General features: G+C 43.5%; 2 protein-coding genes across 4 annotated transcripts in view; one reads left to right on the top strand and one right to left on the bottom strand.

The window, feature by feature from the left end:
* Positions 1-27,611, top strand: part of DOCK1 (dedicator of cytokinesis 1) — a 503,869-nt gene that overhangs the window by 220,863 nt on the left and 255,395 nt on the right. The gene's annotated exons all lie outside the window — the stretch shown is intronic.
* INSYN2A (inhibitory synaptic factor 2A) overlaps positions 1-27,611 on the bottom strand; it is a 59,597-nt gene that overhangs the window by 19,040 nt on the left and 12,946 nt on the right. For both annotated transcript variants that reach the window (XM_023637117.2, XM_070252584.1), the window contains exon 2: positions 19,677-20,871. In XM_023637117.2, the coding sequence (XP_023492885.1) occupies positions 19,677-20,866 (1,190 nt within the window). In that variant the 5' untranslated portion in view covers positions 20,867-20,871. The remainder of the gene's footprint in view (positions 1-19,676; positions 20,872-27,611) is intronic.

Genomic DNA, 27,611 nt, shown 5'->3' with positions numbered 1-27,611 from the left:
TATTTAGAACGCATGAACATTAACGAAATTCAGATTTCAGTGTCCAAAAATAAAGATTGCAATTTTGTCAATAAAAAATAGTGAATATTTTTATATAAGTTCCTACACAATATCCTTGATTTTGCCTCATCTATGGCAAATTCCAGAATATTTATTCTCTGGCTCTACAGAGAAAAAGTTTGCTGACCCCTGTGGTGGAGTATCCTATTGCTGTAGTCATGCCTTCTGATTTCCTTGCTGTGCCTATATTCTCCGGTGAGTTCTGTCAGTCCTATGAGGCCAGACCAATTTGCTTTTTGTGAGGGAGATGCTAACTCTCTTCCCTCTAAAAAAATAACCTTAGAGTATTTTTTTGGAGTATATTGTGAAAGGTTGTATAAACTTAAAGGTTTGATAAGCAGGATTTTCTTGACCAGGCCTTGAATAACTCTCAGCCCAGTCATCCCAAGAAACTAGTTTGGGGGTGCTTTCCCAGTGTTTCTTGTAACCACTTTGCTGACCTTTCCTCTGTGATATTTTTAACAGGCAGGAGTATTTTTTCGCAGTATTACTTTGTACCCAGGGACAAACATGATAACCAGAATCTGTTAAATTCGTGGCAGAAGGAAAGCTTTCATCAGAATTGGCTTATACACACTCTGGGGGCAAATTTACATTTATAGAGTCACTCAATGTAGTAATAGTGTGCACAGAAGGTTTCCTGTCAACATTGATTGTCAATATTTTCATCACCTTCAGTAAGCAAACTTTATGCATCATGGATTTTGAATTGAAAATAACTTTTGTTTTCCTCATTATATTTTGTGTTACGTAAACATTTGACAAAAGGATTTTCCACTCAGTGCCATGATGTCTCAGTGAGCTTCAGTAAACTCAGACTTGACCTTTGAATTCTGGTGTGTTTTATTTTATTTATTAATAAAATGACCATATTCTGCCCCAAAATCATTCTGCCAGTCATTGCCTGTGACCCATTGTATTTGAGCCGGAATTGGAATCATAGTGTGGTTGCATTTGTGTTGACCTTTGTCCACCATCATTTCTTGTATTGAGCTCCTTTGATGCCCACATTGGGCCTTTTCCCCTCCCCTTGCCTTTGTCAGGAGAGAGGAGCAATAAAGAGCCTGTGCCTTACACCCTCCCTTTTTCTTCACCAGACACGGCAACTGTTTTTCTTTTATCCCTTTCCTCTTGATGGCAGGCCTCAAGAGTACATTCCTCCTGAACCTTTCCACCTGGCTCCAGATTTGTCGAACCCATTCCAGGGTTCTTTCCTGTCATGACACTGACCTCCGTTCCTCCGTGCCTTTTCTATATATAATGCCTTTCTCCATCCAGCTGATTCTACTAGAGCTTGGCCCTAAGCTCATTTCTGACTAGGGTCACTTTGTACAATATTGTGCACAGTACTTGAGCCCATGTCCTAGCAATGACATGTCTGATGTGGAATGTGTTGTAAAACTGTTGGGTTGGGTTGCAGATGAGAGACTGCTGCTATTATTGTGTAGTAACTGCCAGCCAGGGGAGAAGATATATAATAGTTGTCTAATATGTGCTAGTCACATTCCAAAGTTTAGGTTTTTAAAAGAAAACAGACAAAATCAGGGGTCATTTCTTAACCTTTATCTGAGGAGCACTCTTTCTGGGTTCCAAGGTATGAATTCCAAGCTCACAGAACCTTCCTGCCCTAGACCTCGGGACAAATCTCTGTCAAGCCTCATCAATACCAACACCCCTTCCTTGCCTGGTAGCATAGATTCCCAAGTGTCTCACTTACATTAGAGCCTTGAGTCCTCAAATTAATTATGCTATCCTCATTTTACAGAAGAGAATACAGTAAGACTTCAGGTCCGAGATCTCATTATTCTTAGACCCCAGGCTTCAGATGCTCTGCGATGCCCTGTTTGTACCTGGGGACTGGTGTTCTGCACTATGTGTAATTGGCAGCTCAGGAGAGTCAATGAATCCTGCAATGACAGGACAAGGGCTTCAAGTACCTGAAATGCACAAAAGGATTCTCTTGCAGGACCTTGGAGTTCTTCAGTTTGAAACTGTTTTTTAAAGCTCTTTCTGAAAAGACTCTATTCTTATGACCTTGTAGAAAGCACATATATTTTTTTTTACCCTGTTACAGTCAATAAGCAAATAGTTATTAAGTGCCTACTAAGTATTGGGCATTATTCTAACCACTGAGGAGACATTTTTGAATAAGACAGAGTCTTTGTCTTTATGAAGCTTATAGTAGAGCAGGAGAGGCAAGCAATACATAAACACACGAATGAATGGATGGATAGACGGATGGATCATTTTTGATACTGCTCTGTGTTAAGGAAGTGTTGTGAAGGGGTGGCTTTGGCTAGCACATCAGTGACATGACATCTGAAATGAGACCTGAATAATAAAAAAGCAGTTAGTCATCTGAAAATCCAGGGTTGAATGTTGTAAGCAGAAGGACCATCACGTGTGAACATCCTGCAGTGGGAATGATGTTGGCATGTTTCCAGGATAGAAAAGAAGGCTAGTGTGGCTAGAATAGATGGAGCAAATGGGGATGGAGAGAGATGAGATCATGTAAAATAGGAAGCTCTTTGGACAATATTTTAAATTTAATGGAAAGCTACTATAGAGTTTTTCTTATAGGTGGGTGAAAGAATGACATGGAAAACACTTCCTCTTAACTTTTACTGTCACCCCTCTCCTTTTATAATATAATTTGCATTTAATTTCCTTTCTCTTCTTTCATTTACAACCCAACCTAACCCACTCAAACCTGAGATACAGTATAGTCTGGTTGATGTCTGTTGATAAGAAGCAAATGAGTCATCATGTCTACTTTATATGGAGATGTATCCATGGTGACTCTTTTTTTTTTTTAGCTAGTTTAAAAGAAAATAATTGGTGGTCAGTCATATTTCCACCATATCTGTAGTATGAAGATGCAGTATGAAGAATCTGAAGTATTTTCAGGATCTCATTGCCATGAACTTCTCTTGCAGAGACCCTTCAGTATGTTTCTAAGGTTTTGTTTAGGACCTTTCTTGTGTTTTAAAGGATTCAAATGTTTGGACTCCATAAAGGTAGTTTATAGAAATAGAGGTCAACGAGAGATTAATTTGAGGGTGAAATTTAAAGTATTGCCCTTGCGTCATGTGGTCAAGTTCCAGGCTGCCTCCAGCAGCTAATGTCAATCAAGGTATGCCTGCCAAAGTTTTATTAAGCATGAGGATGTTCCCAGTAGAGAGCTTAAACTATGTAATCCATTGTGCTTATTGCTTTGATAATCCATCTAATAGTCTTTGGAGCTTCCAAGCTGTGGGGGTTTGGCTTCACTGATAGTTTTGTGGTCACATTAATAATTGTGTTGCAGCATCTAAATGAATATGTTCTCCAAATGCAGACAAAACAGATAAGTTCTTTCTATAGGACGGGGAACATAAAGTGCTGTGATGGAATTTCCCTATTTTTTCCTTCTCAATTGGAAGCAAGTCATAAAGCCAATACTTAGAATGATTATCTTTCTAGATTTCCACTGCCACAAAGAGGAGCAATCCAAAAACTCTGAAATGCTGGAGCAGATACTTCTCCAGTGACAGCAGGGCTAGAGATCTTTCGTGATTAAAAGTTTGGAGAAGAGAGAGCTTAGATTATTGATGTAAAAGCTGCAGAGGAAGAACATCTCAGTGAAAAATTAGACTTTTTTTTGTCTTGCAGTTAATTGCTACTGTTGTAAAGCTCTCTTCTTTTTTGTTTTGAAGAGCTTATACCTAATATAGGTTTATCATCCTGGTCCTGTCACAATGCCTGGTACACCCTAAGTGTTTGGTTAATATACACTTGACCAACTAATAGAGTCAGTCTTTGCCTTCTCATATTGAAGCCCAATAACAGATAAATCTAATGAAAAAATTCCAAGTAAGTGCAAAAAGCAAATGAAAAGTATAAATTTTGAAAAGCTCTGGTCCTTACTTTTTTCCCAGTACGAACCCCTTTGGAGCTCAGTGATAAGCACGCTTATTATAAATATGGATTTTTAATGCATTATTTTTTGTAGACATCATTATTTATTGTCCCATTACAGTTACTTGCCATTTGTCTGTATTTTCTAGTAGCAGTTCTTATAAGAAAGCCGTGGGAATGAGTAAAATATTCAGCACCAAGGACAGCACCAGAACCAAGAGTCTATGGTGCTGTCTTTCAGTACTTTTTCTTTTCTCTCCTGTTGACCCTCTTGGCCCCTATCCCACAGTTCTAATCCAGGGACCAATTCCAGGACCTTCAACCTCTCCTCGCTTGATGCCCTTTGGACATTAATGGGTCAGGGTAGCCAAGTAGACATGAGTAATGAAATTCAAAGGGGGATGTAAAGAGCATAGACTCTGTGAAAGCACGAGGAGGAGGAGTTGTGCCTGATTTGTTGAAGCAGAAGGGATTTGGACAAGCTAATTTCACAAGGTGGTTTTGGTGGAGTCCAGTTTTAGAGTCATTTCCATTTCTGCTTCATAGTGAATCAGATTTCTTCACAAGAACTTGCTCTACTTTAAAGAAAGTAAAATGAGTGTCATTTAGGAAGACAGCATGGAACTCTACTCGGGGTACTCCCATTCGAAGAAAACATCAGGGCCCCCTTTCTTTAGCGGCCTGGAATTCTCAAGTTTAACTCAGCATGCAGTTTATCACTTTTTCTAGCTACCTGAGGCTTCTTTGCAATAATCTGCTCCAATTCTTTAGTTGTCTTTATAAAAAATTCCTGATAATAAAAATATACTTTTGTATATTTATATAAAAAAGACAACATCAGTGATAATTTTGGGTATGAAAGTTTTCAGTTATTCCTGTTGCCAATCACAGCAAAAGAGGCAATGGGGAGTGGAATTAACAGCAACAACAATAACAATAAAGAAGGAAGGCACGTGGCAGAGCTGGTGTAGCAGTTCTTATAAGAAAGCCGTGGGAATGATAAAGGAAGAAGGATGACTGCCAGCTTCAGCCTGAGCTATACCACGGCTGTGTCCTGGGAGGCAGGGACCGAAGAGCAGGGGACAGGAGTGACAGACAGCATCTGCTTTTTCATGAACACATCACAGGGAGATCTAAGACAGCAGGGCCCTAGGTGGTAGGAAAGGATGCTGAGAAATGTCAGAGAAAGGTCACCAGAAGCTTTCTTCCTGGCCACATATCCAAGCTGCTCAGTGTCTCTGAGACCTTGAAGATGGGGCCTGAGAATCAGGACTAACAACTCTGAGTCCTCCTCCCCCGAGTCCCCCCCACGCCCCCCAAATATTTGGTGAAAAAAGTCAGGAGAGAAAAAAAAAATACATTTCTTACTGTGCCTGTTATCAGAAGCAGCAAAGTCCAGCAAAATTATAAGCATCTCAGAGGAGAATGGTTGGCAACTGGAAATTAATTCTATGGTATTTAATAGTAATTACATTGGATTATTGGATTGACTTTAATGTGCTGTTTCTACTGCCACAGCCCCACAACACTATTTTCTCTGTAAGATCTTAAGTTCTCAATTGGAAATTCTCTTCTTGCCTTCTTGAATAACTGTGGATGGGGTGTTTGGTTTTAGATTTCAGAAAAGCATTCTTCTCTGAGCTACCATCACAGGTGTGTTAGCATGCAGCTGCTGCGGGCCCCTCTTCCAGCGTTTCACTTTTGCACCGAGTGCAGGGTGACCCAGTGCGAGTGACCTGGTTACTAATTTGCTGGTTTTTTAAATGGCATGTTGATTTTCAGCAAGTTTAGAGTTTCTACCACGTAAGCGAACGGCATTTTGGGTAATCTAAAATCAGGGCGTGATCCTTTAATTGCAGTCGTCAAAACACGAGTTACATAGGGTATTGGAATTGTCATTTTGCATTAACTCAAAGGTACATGTTAAGCCCTCAGCTAGAGATGGTGGTTGCTGCACAAAAGAACACGGCACAGTCTCTGCTCCCAGTGATAATTCTAGGCACTTGTTTAATTTATTCTCTTAATTCTGATCTCTCTTGTTCCTTTGGCTTTCTCACTGGGTGCCAAAAACCGTTTTTGTCTTCTGCATTCTAGTCCAGGTTTTTGCTCCAGCTGTCCCTTCATGATAACTAAGCCATCATTTATGTCAGCATCTTATAGGGGTTTTTCACTTAATAGTCTCAAAGTGGCATTAATTAGAGGCATAAAGTGATACCATTACTGTTGTGGGGAGAAATTAAATTTCAAAAAGTAGTCAAAGTCACCTGTTTTCAGTGACCCCCTCCTATGTTTGAAGGCCACCCCCGGCAGTAGTTTTGTCTTGTTCCTAAGGCTACGTTCTCACTAGGAATTTGCCAGGTTATGCCCCGGAAGTGTAGTTATTTCATGTATCAGCTGTTCAGGAGCTAACGTGAATTTAGCTAACGTGAATTCCCCATATATCCATGGTAACTCAACTATTCTCTTTTAAGCACTTGAGTGGTTAAATGCCAGGAATTGGGGAACATCTAATTTAAGTTTGTTATAAGAATATGAAGTCGATTTTCCTAACAAACACCAAGATTACCCATTGGTCAATAAAAGGCAGTACTGGCCTTCGTTGGCAATGGGAGGACCAGTTCCTTTCTCCCAGGAGCTGAAAGGAGCTGCCTTTTAGCCAGTGGCCAACTTGCTATGTTAGGCTGAGCAATTCTGTGTTCATTAGTGGCCTTGGATCCCCAAGCAGACAAAGCAATTTGTTTGTTTTGAAAACTGAGGTTGTGTTTTGAAAAACACAAAGTAACAGTGACCCCCCCCACCCCAATTCTTTGCAGCACCCCTGCCTCAGGAGAGTCTAAGTGGGCTCCTGGTTTTGAAGCCTTAGTGTTTGCAGGAGTAGCACCATCAACTGCCCTTCAGGTGCCTTTTGGCCAGCTGTCAATAACTTTCCCTACCAGAACACTCATCATTCAGTATTGTCGTGGCGTGCTTCATAGTTTTGTTTGCCCAGCTAACGTCTGGCGTGCCAGTTACAGGAGAGGTGGCAATAAAGGTTTGTGGATGCATGAAATGATGAATGAAAGAGCAAATGAAAAAAACATTAATTGGGAAAGTAATTTTGTCTCACTAGATCTATGAGGGTTGGTTTGATCTCTGTTCCAGTGCAATTTAGCAGCTCTTACTTGACATTTCAATAAAACTTTAAAGGACTTCCTTCCATGTTCTCTGCTCAGTGCCTTGAATATGGTATAGCAGTGCCTACATTAGAGTTGCTTTAGTATCATCACCGAATCATTTGTGTTTAGAGAATTTTTATTTATTATATGACTTGGTTTTTCTCTTCTGCCCTTTTGCCTGTAGATGTGAGGCCAGTCCCATTAACTCTTGGTTTCCTCTATCTAGGACTTCTTGGAGGAAGGGGCTCTCACTGACACTGAAGTACACCGTACACTTCTTCTTTTCCACACACACTCATGTGATCCTCCTCAATATGAATGTGTATGTTCTAAACATTCCTTATATAAAAAGGAGTCGTCCTGGTTGACTCCACTAAGGGAACCCCGTGTCAAAACTCAGAAGGAACATCCCTCTACCAACATGATGGTGAGATTTATGGCACTGTCTAGTTGAGTCTCAATGCAGCTGAAAAAATGTGATGGCTAGCCTGGGAACTCCAACACCATGTATAATTTTAGCTTGTTGGAAAGTTTGCGGAGGTCCAAACAAATTACTTAGAAATGATGTTTTAGAGCACAACCTGTTCATAAGCTGAGGTGGGTCTTTCTTCTTCCCATTTGTCATACCCTTAATTTTTTCCACTGGAGAGTGAAGTTCTCAAAATTATACAATCTCCTTCTCCGTAAGCTAGCAATTGAGATATTGACTCTTGAAGAACTAGCTCTATATTTAAACCCTGTGTTATCTCATTAAACACATCAGGATAATTTTTAGTCATCCTGGTTATTTCTACTTAGTGTTCTAATTATAGATCTTAAAGGACTTTGCTATAAATTAGCCAAAATAACTAACTGGCCATCACCATGCTTCCTGTGTGTCAGCTCTATGCATGGCCCTTTGCTAGGGAGTAGTTGCTAGGATGAATAAAACATAGATCTTGCCCTCATGACACTTAAAGTCTAGAGGACATATGTTTCCAAGATGGAGAATTGCTTCTATATTAAGGGACTAGACGTCTATAACTTTGAGAAGTAGCACTCCTTCCATTGGACTGTTTCTATGCTCATTCAAACCAACATCGTTGGTTCTGGCCCAACCTCTCTGTTCTCTCATAGGCAGCTCAGCACTTCCTCTGGCAAATTCCCAGCACCCTGTTTGTGGCTCTCTGGCAGACCTTTCCTCAGTGGATACTGATGACAGCAAATAGAGGTGTCTTTCTAGGCGTGACTGAGAGCCTGTTGGTGGCCATAAACACATCTTCATTCATCTTCCCAATCCTGGCACTCAGTCCAGTGCCTTCCACAGAGCAGGCCCTGAGGTGTGCCTCATGAATATCTGTTTCTTTCATAACTCATAGGAAGTAAGCGCCCTACGTCCCTTCTCTGCTTTAAATGTCTCCACAACACTGATCACCATGGAACATGCCATAGACTTTAGCTATTATTTTGCTTTTAGTCTCTCTCCCCCAACAGAATGCCAGCACCATGAGGGCACAGATTTTTGTCTGTTTGTTCCTGAATGTTCAGTGCCCACCTCGGGGACTTAGGTATAGCAGATGCTCAAGAAATATTTTTTGAGTAATGAATGAGTGAATGAATGAATGAATGAATGTAGACTCTGTGAGAGTATCCTGCTGAGTTAACTGATACCATAGCCTCATGCTTCTCAAGAGAAAAATAGGGTGCTCAGCTTTGTGATGTTCCCAGCTGGATCCGGTGAGAACATCTGTCTACAGGTATTACCATGATCCCATCTTAAATTTCCCCAAACAAGTGGAAAAGGTCAGTCGTCTTCCGCTTCCCACACCCAGTTATTAAAATAAATGGCTTCGTCTGCACCTAAACCAGCTCCCTCCGCACCCCCAGGAAATGTCACTTCTCTATCCCGGAAGCAATCCTGGTGAATGCATTTCAGTGAGAAACACCCTATAAATAATGAACTCGGTGGCTTTCTTTAGACGGTGTTGACAAATTAACTTCTCTTGGCCTAGCAGCTCCCCAATTGTGGTGACACTATAATTCTGGGGAGGCTCTGGCTGTTAGGGAAGCTTTTAATGCTTGTTTTCATTACAAAGAATTAAAGTGAAACAACAATGGTGTTTAGTGGTAGAGCACCCCGGCTAGTGTGGAGGTTCAAGCCCGTGTGGCCTTTCGTCCCCTGAGAGTTAGCAGGAGTCAGGTGGCCCCCCTTGCTTTCTCCGTCAGCCTTCTGCCTCACCTTCAGCAGCGCTGCTTGTTGTCTGAGCCTCGCCCTGAGGCCCTGCCCCATCTCCCTGCCTGCTTCCCTTTACCTAGAGCCACACAGGAGGAAGAAGGTAGAATATATTATTATTACTGCATAGACATTATTATTACTGTCAGAAATACATGGGGATTTGGACACAGACACAGAGAGGAACACTATTATTAGGGCAGGACTTTTTTCTTTAGTGTTTTATAATCATATTTCCATAATATAAAATCATGGTATGTAAAAATTGGGGACGAGAGTAAATATTATTTTGTGTGTGAACTACCTAGTTATATTACAAACCAGGCAAAGCTCACAGTTTCTCTCATACTTTCCTGAAATCAAGGAGACACCATGTTGCAAAATGATGACAATAATGAGAAAAAAGTCACTCACCCCAGAGGGCACTGGGGGTGGCTATTAATAAGGACAACAACTTTTTAGGGCTGAGCTGAGGCTGAGTTGATTAACTTGTTTTCCTGGAGGAGAGATAAAGCTTAAGCTATAATTCATTGAAAATTAATGAAAATGAATTTTGGTGGCACTGGCTACCAAACTAGAATGAAAACAGGAATGTGAGTACAATCTATTAGAACAGATTTTCCTCTGGCTTGCCATCTTTCTCCAGCACCAGTACTGTCACATATCGTCTCACTGACAGAGGTTTTAATTTGAAGGCATTAACGTTGTGCATTCGCCAGTGGTTCCAGTGGTAACCTCCACAGAGGCTTTTATTGTTGATTTATCATTTCTTTTGATGTATGTTTTTAGAGCAGTTTACTTAACAGTTTTAAATCAGAACTTACTGTTCATGAAGCTTTTGTGCTTTGTTTTGAAAGCCTGACATTGTACCTTTCTTTTGGTTTTTAAACAAAAGCTTCAGAGTTCTTGTAGCTGAAGATTAAAATTTTTAAGTTTTGGTGTCATCATTTATGAAATTCTTGATGTCTGGCTATGAGACTTTTTTGGGAAGATAATCTAGTGCTGTAACCAGTGAGATATTGATGGAAAAAATTTTACTCCGTTTTTGGCCCAACTATGCCCATTTTAGATCATCTTTACCTAGGAACTTTACCTAGGAACGATTTTAGGTCATCTTTACCTAGTTCTCATAAATGTCCTTTCATATCTGGCCTTTAAAATACATGCATGCTTATTTTTATGTTGAATTGAAAACTTCCCTTCAACTCATTGTTCACATGAACCTGGACCTAAATTTGAGGAAGGCAGAGCCAGAGGGACTCGTGGTGGTCACTCGATGAGCCACTCACATTACGGATAGTGCGCGAGGGCCCTGAGGTGCTTTCCCCAGGAAGGCTGCTCATGGATAGATTTTTTTGCTTGGCACTCAGGTCCCTAGACTTCAAGATCAATGGCTTTGATTTTTCTAAAATTACCTCAAAGAAGGGATTCCTCTCACTGATTATGAATCCTTAAAAACATACTTTATTACTGGGAGCCCTTCAAAAGGTGGTTTCTGCTATCTCTAGCATCAGAAGTCTGCTTTCTGCAGAACATAAAGTCGCATAGACCTTACCAGGTCTGGGCGAGGAGCCTCTCAGCCCCTTCCAGTCAAAGGAAGAACCCAGATTTGCAGTAGCAACAAAAACACCAGCTTTTTAATTCTGTGCAGACTTACAGGTTTCCCATTTTCAGAGAAGGGAGGGTATGGGTGCTCAGGCCTGACGGGTCTAGATGTGAATTCTGTCTTTGCCATTTCTCAGCAGCCTTTGACCTTGGAGAATGCTGCTTAGCATATCCAAGTTTTAGTGTCCTCGTGGAGATAATTCTACCTCACAGTGTTATTTTCAGGATTAAATAAGACAATGCAGAATGGCCAGCATATTGGAGGTGCTCAAAATAGATGAGCTTTGTAGATGCTGTGCCGAGAGACACCCCAATGGAACCCTCCCACGGATCCAATGGGAAATAGAGCTCAAAGCATTTTTGCATAGCTTAGCAGAAATTGCACAGGATTTTAAAAAGTATTTGAAAACTAGAACTTGCATGGCATCTCTTTTTTAAAAAATCTGAATTCTGGGACACAAATCCATAAATTCCATAAACGTTCACGTCATGCCTTGAATTGCTCATTTCATCTGCAAATGGGTTGTCTCAATTGCCCAGTGGCTTGGTGGTGAGGCTGGCATTCATCTGCCAACTTAAAAGGCCGGGGAGGTATTTGAAAGCTATTTTAACATGCTGCACAGGAAGATTATTTAAATTACATTTTCAAGTATGTGTGATACCTACATGAAGCCCAAAGCGAGTATTTGGAATGTGTTTTATAGTGTTACAAATATGTTTGCTTCACTTTTCATATTAAGGATAGAAAAGCTTATTATTTTTCCAAAACTTAAAAATAGCGTTTACAAATTTATGTAAATATAAGCTATAGAAAAAGTTCACCATGACGCTGTGCATTAAATGAAGAAAAAGCTAGAAAGTATATGATGTGTGCTTTCATTTCAAAATCATAAAGCATGAAAACTTAGACTTTAGAACTTGAATATTTCATCACAAATATATAAAAGCCATGAGTGGCAACAGAAAAGGAAAAACAAAATGGTTTCCCTGAGAACTATTCAAAGGATTGCAACCTAGAAGGACAAGGCCAACTCCAGCAGGTGTAGCAGTAGAAGAGAGAAGCAATGGACAAAGTGTCGGGAGGAAAAAAGAAAACCTAACAGTGGGATCATGTACGCATTTATTGCGGCCTTCTGTAGAGAGGATTGTGTTGGGTTTTTTTCCTTTCTCTCTGTACACTTTTTACAAGTATTTTAAGGCAGTGGCTGAAATTATGATGTTGTTAGACATCTCTGGGAAAGTTGTTCTTAGAGCAGAAAGGAGCCTTGAGGTCCCTCCTCTCATTTGGACTGTCCTCCTTTCCTATGGAAGCGTGGAGCCCAGACAGTCTCGGAGAGCTCGGCGAGATGAGCTAAGACTAAACCCGTATTTCCTGACTCCATATCAGCAGCCCTGTCCGTGACGCCAAATAAACTTGCCCTGTACTTTTCTCTGAAAACGAGAACAAGAGAACAAAGCTTGATGTCTCCATTCTGTAATCCTCAACTCCTCCGAACCCTTCAAAATAAACCAGCCTATATAATAAAGCAAGAAAATCTCTCTGGAGGTGTTCAAGCTTGCTCCCTTGCTTGTCCTCGTTGCAATTTAGCACTTGGAAGGCTGCTTCTCAGTAACAAAGTAGCCTGCAAGGATGTAACTTTTACTGAGTGCGAACACAGTCCGAGATTGAGAGCCTTGTCTTCTGTGTTTCACTTAATCTCCAAAAGAAGCCCATGAGGCAGGTTTTTGTAGCTCTCTTTTACACAGTAAGAAGCTGAGGTTGAGAGAGGTTAATGACCCCACCCACGCACAGTTAGCGGGGACAAGGGCCCAGTACAGTTGCCAACTCAGGGCTGGCTGAGCTGAGCCAGGCTGTTCCACTCTGCTCCTCTCCTGCATCTCATTCTCGGAAAATGGAAAAGCGAAGTGCACGGGAGGCAGACCTCCGTCAGCTGGCTGGAATGTGTTTGAATGTTTTGGGTTACAACCCATGTGCAGAGAGAGACACTGAAACTGATTATCAAGAACATTAGAAAGTGAAGTGCTGACGTTTTCATCCAATTCAAATAGGGACCGATAAGGGATAGGAGTGCGTTTGGCAGGGAAGAGGACCTTTCTGCTGCTGATTTCGCTGCTGAGCGCTGCATCCCTTGCTGCTCACATGCTCTGCTTTTCTGTGATGCCTCCTGCCAGATGCTGGGGAAGGCAGCATACAACCTTCCAGAGAAGATCCACAAGGATCATTTGCAGAACCACAGAGGCTAGTGAGACGAATGCCATCCACCTCTCCTCTTCGAAATCTGGCCATTCCTGGCTAACCAGGTGGAAGACTTTGATCTCAATTAAGTGCGTAGGTTTTGGCAAGAGTAACCCAATCATCCTTCTAGAGGGTGCCCAGCCAAACTGAGATGAGATCCCCTAACTGTGCCCAGCTGTCCCCTCAGCCCTCCAAGTGGGGCTCTGGAAAGTTCATCGTCAGAATCTCATGCTGGGACCTTGGTGATTCCCATGCTCATGTCCTGGCTGCTGCAGTGGTGCACATTTTCCATGTTGGTTCTTACTGCTCTGTGACTTAAAGAAATTAAATTGTCCCCTTATGCTCTCTCTGTAATTGTGATGCAGTATTTATTCCGTTTGGGCATGGGTAATTAGAGAAAATTCAGAGAGATTTCTCACCCCCTGACAGGTCCTTCTGAAGAGGGCCTGATTCGGAGGGATTTGTCAATATAAGGACAGAAGATAAAGCAAGTACCTAATTTCTGTCTATGTTGCATCAGTATCTAGGTGAATGCGGTCACATCACACAAATACGTGCTGTGATGATGACCTCTTATTACTGCTGGTGGGAGAGTGAGACCTTTTTCATGTTTTCATGAAATGCTTTCATGTATGCATGATACATATAAATTACATATATGTTTATAATACACACACACAGCATTCCAAAGCAGAATCCTGAAGGTTATATGGACTGATGAACAATTAAGGGTAGGCTTGAGCAAACCGAATGTCAGTGACCTGGGAGCTCTTCAGAAGTGGCCCTGAGTTCATTTGACTTGTATCCCTCATTGCTTGGCACAGTGCCCACACTTAGGAAACCCTGACAGAAGCCTTCTGAACGTGGGAATGAATGATGCACCTGTTTGTGTGGCAGTCACACACCTGGGATTGTCCTGCACCCATATTCTGACCTGGTTTTCCATTGAGTATAAATGTGGTCACTACATTTACAAGACCACGTCGCAGAAGTTGGCAGACTCCGGCCCGTGGCCAGATTCCGGCTACTGTCTGTTTTTGTAAATGAAGTGTCATGGGAACACGGCAATACTCATTTGTATATGTGTTGTCTGTGACTCCTTTCATGATATAGTGCCAGAGCTGAGTTCCTTCAACAGACTTTACGGCTCTCAAAGCCTTAAAGATTTGCTGTTTGGCCCTTTGCAGACAAAGTGTGCTGACATGTGCCATATAAGAAACGGACTCTGAGGTCTTCCAACAAACACACATCCTGTGAACCTGAGCCCTGACCTCCACATGTGTGTCCCACACAGGGCTCTTCACCCACTCCGTGGCTCTCCTCCTGGTTTTAGTCATTAAAAGGAGAACGAAGCTGAACAAGCATGAGTACGAGATGCCACATTGGGTTTGAGTTAACTCGTCCCTCAGACCTTTTTTCCTGTCTCCTTTGTTATCAAAGCCTCTGTGAGTGCTGCCCTCAAAGGCCTCTGATCTCACGGTGATGCCTTTGGCTTAGTTTTCTATCACTGTGTGCCCTGGGCCTCACACCATGGAGAAATGCCCCTTTCTCAGTGTGGTGGAACAGGACCCGTGAGGGGGTTGCAGGGACTAATGGGAGACTGCATCGCTGGATTCACAGCCCTTTCCTGCAAGCTACCGGGCTCCTGGGTGGGTTTGTTATTTAGGATTTTCTTCTTTTAAATGGTAGTCTCCCATTTGGTCTGTCTCCGTGCAGCCACAGAGCCCCCGGAGCTTCATGATTTCATCTCTACTTATTGGTCACATTTAAGGTCCAGTTGTCTGCTCCTGCCTTCCTCCCCGACACCCAACCCTGCAGGTAATACCGGCCGATGCTGAGAGACCTGACCAATGAAAGAACCTCCTTCACTCTGGGCAATGGCAGATCCTGCGCTTGTGCTTGACAGCTCGGAAAAAGCTTCTCATGTTGTTCTCAGGTCTTCTCTGAATAGCAGAGTCTCATTAGGCCATCGCCAGCCAATGAACCCATCAAGACACTAAATGTGTGGGGTGCAGCATCTTAGTGGCAAACAGCCATCTTCCCCTGGAGGTGCCACATCACAGTTGCTGGTGAGCACGCACCGTGAGCACTGCAGCCCTGCAGCCCGTGGGTCGGAGGCTCTGCTGCCCAGCAACCCATGGATGCTCTGGGGAATTATGACTGTTGACAAAAATTGGTTGGGTTTTGAAACTCAGTGCCTCATTTGCCTGGTTCTCAGCCTTCAACGACTATATGAGTGGCTTATTTAGGTAGTCTGTGTGACCCTGAACTTCCTGCGAAGAGAGAACAACAATCCGGAGAGCTCTGAAATAAGCAGGGTAATTTCTTGGCATTCACGCAAGCAGAGTGATCAAATGCTGCTGCCCTGCATAAAGCAAGCCATTTGAGTGAATTGCCCAGACGTTTTATAAGGGACTAAAGGCATGATTTTGAATACTTTTTACATGTCTAACTACTCACAGAATGCATCTTACTGAAATGCTCCTAGTAGGAAATGTCCTTTATTCAGTGCCCAGTGTGTCTTGGTTATTGCTAGGAGCTTTGTAGATACCATCTTTTGAGCTTCTACCATCCCTATTTGATAGAAGATGAAATGGAAGCTCCCTGAGCTTAAGTAACTTGCCTAAGCTGGAACCTTTCTCTGCTGAGGCCTTCCAGAAATCTCCATAAGCAAATGAGATTAATGAAAGAGGCTCTTAGGAAAAATAATTTGGAAGCTAGTGAAAGTGGTCGTGGTTGGCAACACAGAAATTCCTATGCACAGAGTAAGAACTACTGTAAAGAGCTCGCCTGGCAAACTTAATCATGCAGTTTGCACAAACTCAATAGTGAGTTTGCATAAACAAATAAGCAAATAGTGAGAAGAAAAAAAGTCTTATTATAGAGTTAATACATTCAGTATGCTTCGGGAAACATAATTTGGCCCACGGCCACTAGCCAAGCTCCAAGATTATTGCCTTTCCTAGTTCTGTCCTAACATCATACACAAGAGCAGGCCTGTGGCCTCACCCAGCCTGGCTTAAGCCTACAATGTGATGTGCATTCGAGGGCAAGACTTGTCACTGGGATTCAAAGTCATGCGCTCCGCGATGCACACCAGACGGACACCTTCCCTCACCAGGAGTCCCCTTAATGCAGGTAAAATTCTCTACAAAGCAGGCCCCTCCATGCTTTATTGAGGGTGAAGGGTGGGGAGAGAAATTGATTTTACCCAGCTTCTGAGCATTCTCTACTCTGACTAACTTTTCAACTTTAGAATATTTTCCAAGGAAAACTCTATTGATATTTTAACTTGGTCATGAAATTCTTTGTCATGTTACATAATGACTACACAACAATCTCCATAAAGTAGAGTGAGTTTTCCTGTTTTCTACCATAAGAGGCAATAAAAACATCTATTTCCTAGCTTAGTTTGAGTACATAAAATAAGTCCTGTGAGTTCCTCATTTTACTAAAACCCCTATTTCCCAGCTCAGATCAAGTACATAAATTAAGTCCTGTAAACTCTTCCTTCTAAAGTCACGGTCGTGGAGCATACCATTCAAGGAATCGGTCTGATGCTCAGAGGAGCAGAATGGTAAATTTTCAGAATTTTGTGAGCTGGTTGAAATTGGCCACGGGAGCAGTATTTACACCACTGAAATCAGCACATGTTACTCCCCCTCCTTCCAGGGCCAGTTGTTAAGGATGTGCCAGCACACCTCTCCCCACTCCCTGTGACTGCACTGGACGCAGATACTTGGGGATGGGATGAAGAATGAGCTTGTTTCTTATCTGCCCACCTCTGAGGCTGTTGTCTTCCCTGTGTTCTCACATGGAAAATAGTAGTGGAAATTGGAATTTTAGCCAAATTATGCATTGATCAGGAGAGGTCACCTTCAAGGTGGCCTTGGCGTTTGAAACCACTTGATTCTTTGAGTCCAGAGGGCTCAGAGAGAGGTGAAAACGAAGGTTTTTAGGATTCATCAGGATAAGGACCTGCCTTTCTATTGTGAGCTTGTCGTGTGCAGGCAACAACAGGGATTGATTTTAAAGCAATGTCATCCTTTGCCTTGATCTAAGGTGCTCAGGCCTCAATGGCTAGGAGGCAGGCACTGTGCCATGTTTTGGGGATGCTGGGTTGATGATGGAAATGTTCTCTGCCCTGTGCAGCAGCCAGTCGCCACATGTGGCTCTTGAGCACCTGAAATGTTGCCAGTGCGACAGAAGAACTGAATTTTCAATTGTAATTAATTTGAGTTTGAATTTCAATACCCACATATGGCTAGTGCTCACTGTATTGGACAGAGCAGCTCAGGGCTTTCAGGGACAGCACTGGGTGGAGGCTGTGTGCTGCGGGGGTTGGGACATTCATTACGCTGGACTCAGACATGGGGCTGCCAAGTGTTCTCCAGACCCTGACATGCTGACCAGCAAGACCAACATTCACACCTCTGGCAGGCAGCAGCCCAGTCACATGCACCTGGCACTGGCTAAATGGATGAGGAGGTCACCCATATCATCCTTGCCTCCACTTGCAGGACGGGCAATCATCTCCACCTTACAGGTGAAGAAATGAGGCACAGAGAGGTACAGCCCTTGCCCAGTCCTCAAAGCCAGAATTCCCAGCTAGACATGTCTTACTAAACACAAAACCACTTTGCTAGACTGTACACTCTCAGAGAACTCAGGGGATCCCATTTAAAACACATTTCCACACTTGTCCTAAGAGTGTAAGAAGGAGCCTCCATATGTCACCTGGCTCTCCTTTCACGGGTCTTGGTGAGTGTTTAGGCTTTGCAGGTTCTTATTGGGCACAATGCACAGTAGCAAATGCATTGGTTTTACACCATTTGGTGGACTTTATTTCCCAACTGGTGATGTGGGTATCTTGCTGTTTTGCTGTCTGGTTTAAGTCATTACCAGCTATATCAAAGTCAGTGATCGGGTTCCTGTTTGGGCTTTTAATTTTTCCCTGGGAATGTGGTCTACTGATCAAGAAACTCCTTGTAGACCCACCTTAGTGTGTTGCTTTTGGATATGTACATGTTCAAGTCTAAATGACTGAAATGGGATGAAAATGGGAGATGTAAACCCAAGACTGAACAAGGCCTTTTGGAAACATTCTATAATGTTAGGTTACTACTGATCTCCTATTAGTTTATTTTATGATTGGTTAGCAACTCTTTTTGCTTAATACTGTGGATTGCAAACAATACTATATAAATAGGAGGCAGGGGGTATTGAGAATTAACTCCCTTTGTGGGAGCTTTGTGCACAAAGCTGGAGAAGCCAGAAGCCAAGGGCAGACCCTGCACCAGGCACCTTGCCTCTGGAGCCAGGCTTAAGCCTCACTCCTGCCCTGGAATGCAGAGGTTGTTTCCTCCTGTTGTTGGCAATATACAAACACTGTGTAACTCAGCCACAACAATCCTCTTGAGGAAACTGTGCATGGGGTGGTTTGCTGCCCTGACAATGCATTTCTTGGTGTAGGTACATGCTGGATGCCAGCTTACTTAACCAGGGGTAGGGGCCCACAGCGAAGGGTGCTAATCACTTGAGGCAAAGCAACACGCCTCAGATCCAACCTCCAGAACGTGGGCTGGAGGACTCCAGAGAAGTTCAAGGTGGAATGGGAAAGAGAAGGCCTGGCAGTCTAAACAAAGGCCAGCAAGCCTTGGGCACTGTTTCGAGAGGCAGGGAACCAGCCCAGTGCTGGCTGTTTTGTATCAGCCTAGCACACTGCCTGGCCCACACAAGGAAGCTTCCTAGCTAAGCGGCTCAAGACTAATGTCCTAGCTTTAGGTCATTTGTTTTTAAATTTGCTGCTGCACAATTTCAAGTTCAAAAGATGGAAACCAAGTTTAGTAATCTGTTATCAGTGCTGAACAGTATTGGCTGTTAACTTGGGATCATTCCCTTTACAACCCAAGTGGACCCACAGGGCAACAGCGGGAAAGGCCTCTCTCTCCTAAATGTATACAGACAGGGCTCGTCTCAGGATGGGCCTGGCTGCTGGCAGTTCCGCGTAAGGAAAGAAAAACATCTTGTCGATTGTGTAAACCCCTGTACGGTCCTGCATATCAGCCTTATTCCAATGATGTAATATAAACAAGTCAGCATCTACTTTTCAAAATGCTATCTGAATTCTTTCTTTTCTCTTACATAATATGATTCCTAAAAGGCAAGTGGCTTCTTATTTAGATTAGATAGTTTGGATTGGCCTATCTATTATACTTCATCAAAATCATAAACTTTTAGTCCTAGGAGATAAAAAGGAAAGATGAGTCAGTTCATTCAAAATATTAAGTATGGTTTGAATTCCAGGCCAGGCAGATGGGTGCTAACCAGCAAGTAAATCTTGAAAGTGAGGATGCAACGGCTAGTGTCATAAGATACTGTGACCCCTTTGAGCTCTCTCTGTCCTCAGACTCTAGCCTGTTCACAGAAATCCTAGCTTTGGGGGACTAGAGATGGACCCCTGGGGTGATGAGCCTGCAGAGCTTCATAAGAAACAGATGAGCATACATACCCTTCCCGATGGGCTTCTCCTTTTTCCAACTCCTGAATGACCCCCAAGAGCACTTTGATGGTTTCTTGGCTCGAACTGATCAAGTTCTCCATCATCTGAAGCTGTGCTTTCAGGTCGACCACTTCTGTATGAGGCACGATTTGTTGGCATTCTTCACCCACAGCGACTGCTGTCGGACAAGGCTGGTTCTCCTCCCCCAGCAGCGGGGCTGGAGTCTGCGGGGGCTGTTCGCTACATTCGGGGGACAAACGCTGCACTGGAGGCGAGCAGGCCACAGCCGTGCCCGGGGGCGCCTGGAGCCCATTGAGATGTGTGGCTCTCCTCCGCTCCTGGTCGGTCACCGGACAGAGGGACCACTCGCTCGCGGCGGCAGAGTTTGACAAGGCAGGCTCGGGGGCTTTTGCACTGGGGCCGGGTGCATAAACAGTGGCCACCTCCGTTTTAAACACCCTCCCATGAGCCGACGCAGCGGGTTCCTCAGCGTCTGGTGTCGCCCTGTCATGTTTTGCTTTCCCATGCAGCTGGTAATCAGGCTCTTGGGAGGGAGGCCGAGTGGCATTTGGGAGAGGGGTGTCTCGGCAGCTGTGCAAATCAGGGTTTTTGCACGGCTCTGCACAGTTGACCCCAGCAGGCGGGTCCAGCGCATTCATGTGTTCATCGGAATGGAACACCAAGGCCGCTGTCTTCTGAACCCGGCCCGCACCCCACGGTCGGGCCTCCTCCCGGGGCCCTTCCTCACTCTTCTCTTTCGCATCTATTACAAACCCATTGTCTTGACTTTTAAAGGCATCCGCAGCCGGGATGCTTTTGAGAGTCCCTTTTTTGCGGTCCAGAGGGAAGGTCTGGTAACACTTTTTAAGGTCTGGCGAGGTCTGCACACCTGTGCTCTTGGTGACGTTGGGGATGGACCTCCGGGCGGGCACTGTCATGTATTTGCGATAGGCTGCTCTGCAGGACACAGGCTTGGCCTCCCGCTTCTCGCCCAGCTGTCCTGCAGGGAGCTGCGCGTCCCTCTGCTCGTTCTGCGCCTCACAGATATCCTTAAAGCGCACCTGCAGGGCTTTATTCCGCTTTTTAATCTGCCGGTTGGGGTCCAGGGCATATTTCATCTCCAGAGCCAGGCAGGCGGCGGGTTCTACTTCACTCTCCGACGTCGTGAGTCCGCATTTGCCGGCTTCCTTACTGACCATGATTCCTGCATTCGGAAACATCAACAGAGGCGTCAGTGGAACAGAAACACGCACACAAACACGGGCGGCACAAACTTTTAGCCAGAATTACTACTGCCTGCTTCCTAATTATTTTTAAACAGGTGAGGTCGGCTTTTAATGTTAAGGAAAATCAGACAGGCGGAGAATTGCTGGCAGGCACAGCTTGAAATGCTTCTCAGATATTAAAGCCTGCTTGCTTTTCCATGTGGGGATACATTCGTTTCTTTTGATAGTGATGCATGTTTCCCCATTAGACAAACCTGCTTTACTATATTCATCACGAAACCCATGGATGCTGCCTCTTCTGCTTCGCAAATTATCGTTCACACACACACCTCATCGTCTCCACTTCACGGGCGGATGGGTTTCCAAATGCAACTTATTTGGTTTGGCTTTTGACTATTTTTTGAGGATGACGCGATTAATCTATTATTGGAATCCAAGAGAATTGCTGTTTTCTCTTAAAGACTTATTGGAGATTCTGGCTCCTGATCAGATAAATGTGGAGAGCCCTAAGATGAGGAACTGAAATAAATTTATTTATGTTAGCCGTTATGGATGCCATGGGAGAGTGGGCCCTACCATTTTATGGGAAAACCATAAAGGAGAAATGTTTGAGGTGTGGCTTGCTTGTAATGGGTTAACACCAGCCATAAAAAGAGCCTGGGTTTCCCTGCCTTTACAAAGGCAGTGTTAGCAGTTCTTTTCTTTGATTCTATGGAGAGTGGTGTTTGAACATACATTTTTTTTTTAAAAAAAGGAATTATTCATTCTAGAATCAAGTTTTGTGTTTTGATCACAACCTCTGAAAATGAAAACAATGGTGGTTGTTTCAGTATTTAAATCCTGAAAGAAAATAAAATCATGAGGCTTTATGTTAATCATGCAAATTCATCTTGGGCTGAATTATTAAATGCAACTAAAAAGATGCAGGTGGCCAATGATTGCTCTCGGGGAACACCAGTGGGGGAAAATGCCTTCACTTTATTAGGCAGATTCACAGCTGTTTATTGCACATGGAAGAACTTTCTTGAGGGTTGAGCTTAAAGCAAGAAAATATAGTTAAGTATGTTGTTTGTGAGTCAGTGTTCGCCTTTTCCCCTTGTGTTCGAGAAGAAAACAGTAGGTGGGAGGAATCGGGTGTGTGGGGCCCTGGCACTGGAGCGAGGTCCCAGAGAGGCACGGTCACAGACACCAGCATGCAAGAACTGAACAAGAACAGGCTCTGGCTGCACTGCCCAGCCCAGCTGTCACAGACCGTTTGGGCCACCCTGGGGAGCCTGAGAACCCAACACAGAAACCTTCTAGAGCACATCTTAGGAAAGGCAAGACGCAGGGCTGCTGCTCCAGGAGCCAGCGGGTGTGTGGGCCGCCAGGTACTCCGCTGGTACATGAGGACTATACCTGATGCCTTCAGGTCTATGCATCCACTTTAAGGAGGAAACTGAGGTTCAGCGAAGTCATGTTACTTGTTCAACATCACACAGCAAATAAGACATACAGGCAGGAGCCGGCTCCTGATCTACCTGACTCCTGAGTCCATGTTGTTTCTATAACCCAGGGGCCCAACAAACAGAGGGGCAGGCCACTTCCCCCACACTCTCAGTTCTTACTGAGTTGAGACCACAGGCCTATGAAAGGCCCCTCCTTGCAGTCTGGGGACCCCATCACATTGACCTCTGCCTCTCAGACCAGCAAGGCCCTGGCACTTTGCAGGCCTCCACTAGTGTTCCTGAATGAAAGGCTTAGACGAAGTTCAAGTATTTGACCGATTATGCCCTGAACAAAGAACTGGTCATCACACAGAGGACAACGAAGATCAGCTCTGCCGGATTCGCTGTAGATTAGATGCGGGTTCCTCAGCGGTGGCCCTCCGGGCACTGTCAGCCGGGTGATGCTTTGTTGTGGGGCTCTCCTGCACAGTGCAGAATGTTCAGCAGTGTCCCCGCTTCCACCCACTAGATATAAGTGGCAGCCTCCAGTGTGACAGCTAGAAGTGTGGCCAAATGGCACTGGGGGGCCACGACGGCCCAGGTGAGAACAGCTGCATTTGACCTTTCACTCTTGGGTGGCCACAGTGTGTCCTGAGAGAAAGCAAAGTGACAGATGAAGGACAGATGGCAGGGTCCACCTCCCGGGGACAGGTGGGTCTGGGGAGCACCTGCTCTGAAGCTTCACTCTGGAAAAGACCCCACTCTGCTTTGGGCCAGCAGTGAAGCAAGTGCTCACCCCCAATGCCTCTGTGTGTCCTCTGACCAAAGAATTCACCCGAAACAGTCTCATCCGGGGGTAGTTTGCAGAAGACAGAGAACAAGCCTTTGGTTTTTGGTGCCTGACTAGGCGCTCCGGACATTTGGAGACCTTTGTAATCTGAAACTCAAAAATCTGGGCAGTTTTGGAGAGTAGGGAAAAGGAATGCAACAGGTCGCAGTGGAGTGGCTGTCCTGGCTCCGTTTTGGGAGGACTGGAGTGGACAGTGGGTGGGGCAGAGCCTGCCTGCTAAAGACAGATAATATATACCTTTCAGAGACACTTATCGCAACAGGTTAAAGGGACGCACACAGAAGGACCTGGTGTCTGGGAGAGTATGGGAGACGGTGGGGTATAATAAGGAAATTAAATCTTAACCCTCACTCTTATCTCATATTCGTTCTTTAACTGCCTTTGTTGTCCAGGTATGTCAGAATGTATTGTGCCATCATTCTGCAGAAGACCTTCATACTAGGGAAGATTTGAAAGAGAGAGCATTTTTACAAAAAGCAATTTACTAGTAATTTTTCAGCCTTTTCCCTGCCACTACTGAAAAATGTGTGTCTGAATAAGTTTGTACTACCACGCTATTCATCATCACGATTTGCCAGGAACTGCACTGAAATCATGCCTACATCAGTCTGCTGGTTTGGAAAGATATTCTGAGTCTTGGACCCAACCATCCAACTAATAAAACAAATTAGAAGAATTAATTGCCAGTGGCAAAATAATAATAAAAAAATTCCTAAGGTCTCTATTTTACAGGGAGTTGATAAGTATATAAAAAGCCATTTCTCATTAGCAAAAATGATGATAATACTTAGGATTTTTTTTTCTCATTTAGTTTGTTGTTGCTAAATTTTTCTTTAAGTAATAGTAACTGAGTTGTCCTAATCCCACTGATAGGAAAAGTCGTAAGGAATTCCTGTAGTTGACTTACTCTGGCTTCAGATGAAGTTATGAGTTGCTTTTGATGGCTGGATGATATTTTCTCTAGCTTTAGAATGAGATTTTCCTGGACATTAAGCCTTACATTGATATTAAGGTGGATGCATGTTTCCAGGGTGTTCCTTTACTGTTTGTTCAGGGGATCAGGCTTCTAGTGATTTCCATTAAGAAAATGATTTTGTCATGAAAGAAAATTGGGCATCCTATAGATGACAGTCCACAAGACCAGTGGAACCTTCCAGTGCAGTTTATTCATTACTGTTTCATCCATTCATTCAGCAAATGAATGTACATGTTAGTTTGATGTCAACATTCAGTCCACATGTTCCATGCTTCTGTGTCCTAACCCGGTGCCAGCATTCTCCTCCACAGTTCACCTGCATTTTCTCCTTGACCCGCATGGTAGCCTCACAGGGGAGGCACTGCTGCTATCTTCAAGATGCAGATTGAGAAACTGCGGCACCAGACTTTTTTGTAATTTGCTCAGAGTCACACAGCTTGTGGGCGGCACCCTGCATCCTTTTGAACCCCGTGCATTAAACCGCTTGCCCTGCCCAGGGAAATCTGATAAACTTCAGGAAGCATCAAACAGCTGGGACTCGTCGGAGCGATTTTTTTGGCCTGTGGCCACGAGGTATCTGGGTGCAGGTTATGCAGAGAACGTCCAGGTAGGTCCCAGGAACACACCTGGCCCTGGGCACAGCCTCAGTGAGGGCTGCCTTGAGTTTTGGACTGAGCACAAAACCAAAAAGGCATTTTCAGCAATGGCTTGCCTTGGCTGGGTCACCTCAGAGGCCCGTGCGCTCTGGTTCTTGGAGTTAATCTCTTAGCTCTAAAGCAGCAGGAGTTCATAAAGTTTATTTTTCATAAGAAAATTGTGTTTTAGAATTCATCGGACTGTGCTGTCTTGAGGTGAAAATGGCGAGTCATGGTTGTGCCTGTCTGGCTCACGGAGAGCTAGATGTCGAGGAGCTGTTTGGAATATAAATGTCTTAATTACTCTCAAATTAAATTTCATAATCAAATGCGAGTTGTAAATATATAAACCCTGTATTTTTAGATTAGTGATGGAGAGTCATCTCTGCACGCTGCTTTAAATTAATAGCTTATATAAAAATGTTCATTCCAGCTTAAAGGAGTGAAAAATGGAAGCAACTAAATGCCTAACAATAGGTAAACGGTTAAGTAAATTATGGTGTACACTCACTCAGTGCACCATTAAAATGATAATTATAGTGATTATTTAGTATCATAGAAAAACACTTATGAAATAACGTTAAGTGAAAGAAAACAGTCTACTAAATTGTACTGGAAGAAAATGAACAAAAATGGTCATCATTGTGATATTAGGACTGCATTCGGGGAGATTTATTTTCCCTTTGTTTTCCAGTTTCTTGGGGGGAAGGAGCAGTGTTGTTATATTGTTTGCCAATTTAAAAACCATAGGGTAAAGTCAGTCCGTCTACACCTTAGGCCGAATGACAGGATCAGGCCTCTGGAAAGTATAAACACTTGGATCAGAATAAGAAGAATCTAGAAATGATTAGATTTGGGTACCAGCAGTCTCCCAAAGGTCATCTTTTATTGTTTTGAGCAAGCCTTGAATAAAGAAAGAAAATGAATTTCAAAGTAGTGATAGTATGTGTTTGTGTGTGTGTGTGTATGCGTAGTATATACATCTCCACACATACACATGGATATAGATGTGTGTGGATCAGCTGGGAGAGCAAGAGAGTGTTTAGTAGAAGATGTATCAATATGAGAGAAAAGTCACTGTTGGGATGGAATTTGCCATCTGTTTTAATTAGAAATAAGATGGATTTGACCTATAATCTGCACTTATAGTCTGAAGGAAACTTTGTGGGGTCTCAGCAGCTGACAAGAGAGACTCTCCATTGGCTTAGCTCTATTCTTGAACTGTCTGCGCTGATTGAGAGGTTTCCAGTTTGATTCTGCACTGTGATATATATGGCATGATGCAGTCGACTGACAGCGGGCGCTTGCGAGTGGGATGGCCTTGCCAAGACACCTCCCAGTGTCCCTCAGTCAGTGGATGTAGCAAAAGAGCTACGCAAGCAATCCAGTGAGTCTGGAAAGAGGCTGTAGGATATTATTGGTTTTTCTAGTGGCTTTCCCGCTGTTGAGACACCTTGGAGTCAAAGATGCTGGCTGGAATTCAAGATTAATTGGGTCAGCGTTTTATTCCATATGCTGAGGGAATGCCTGAACATTAGGCTACTCAGAATGGGGGAGTGGTGAAATGACTATACCATTCTTTAACATGCAGCTTCCCAGAGGGAAAGGCAAGTAAGACAGAACCTCACCCATCAAATGAGTTCATTTGGGTTGTGAAATAGTTGACTTCCAGACCTATTTTATAGGCACCAATTGATTCTTCCAAAATGAAGTCCTGCTTTCCTTAGGGCACAGCTAACTGCTAGAGATTTTGGACTGTGTCTTAGATTCATCATCCATTTTAATTTCCTTTAATACACTGCAATGATATTTTTCCAGATATTTGTTCTCTTCTTCAGAGGTCACTGATTAAGAGGACTGAAATGGGGTAACTAAGTGAGTGTCGACACCCCTCTGAGACTGACCATTTACAGAGGAGGCTGCTCTCATCTCAGCGCTGTGGCACATCGGAGAAAACATGGCCAGGTTGTGTCCCAGTCCCTTGATTTGTGGAATATTGCAGTGAGGCCTCCATTATTAAGATCTGATGACCATCCAGTTGGAAGTAGGGAAAAGGGACACTCATGAAGCTTCAATGCAGGTTTTGAAGCAGAAGAAAAACCATCCTAGGTGGGGTTCCAGTTCATGTATATCTGTGATTTCAGAAAACAAATTTCAACCAACAGAAAACCTATAGTCAGTTACTTCAGTGATGTAAATCACTGTTGCCACATAGACTCGCCACTGGCCTGTTTCTAGTGAGTGGAACAAAGGAAGTGACCCATCCATTTTATACATGGATGCTTAGGGCTTGGTGCTGAGGTTTTAGAAGAACCAGAAAATGGGCCTGTTCAATGGACTGGACTTCCTCTGTATTTGTGTTTGACTATTTACTGAGTTCTTTGATTTTCAGCTTATACTGATGTTAACCTTTGCTTATCCTCTGTCCAAACGGAATCTAAATTAGTAGAAATGAATAGGCAAAATTTTATGATGTTGGTGAAAATCAACCGGAAAAAAATCATTTTCCTCCAAGTGAGATGTTACGTCAACGTGAAAAATTAGTTTTATTTGCAGCAGTTAGCCTTGCTAACTAATAATGTCCAAAGAGTTCAGTAAAACTGGTTCCATCAACTCAGCAAAGTCATCTGTAAGATTAGTAAAAGGAACTAATTTCCTGATTCTTTCCTCTCCCCCATCAGTGAGACAGTCACAGAAAATGTTAGATATAAAGGCTCTAGTTTTGAGCACAAGTCATGAGTATATATATTTAGATTATTGCAGCAAATGTCCCACCTACTCTATTGCCTGGATGGCTCCAGGTAATTAAGCAATAATCAGCTGTTAGTTT

Source organism: Equus caballus, chromosome 1 (genome assembly GCF_041296265.1).
Source record: "Equus caballus isolate H_3958 breed thoroughbred chromosome 1, TB-T2T, whole genome shotgun sequence".
Taxonomy (NCBI): Eukaryota; Metazoa; Chordata; class Mammalia; order Perissodactyla; family Equidae; genus Equus; species Equus caballus.
This window is presented reverse-complemented; position numbering and strand designations above follow the sequence as displayed.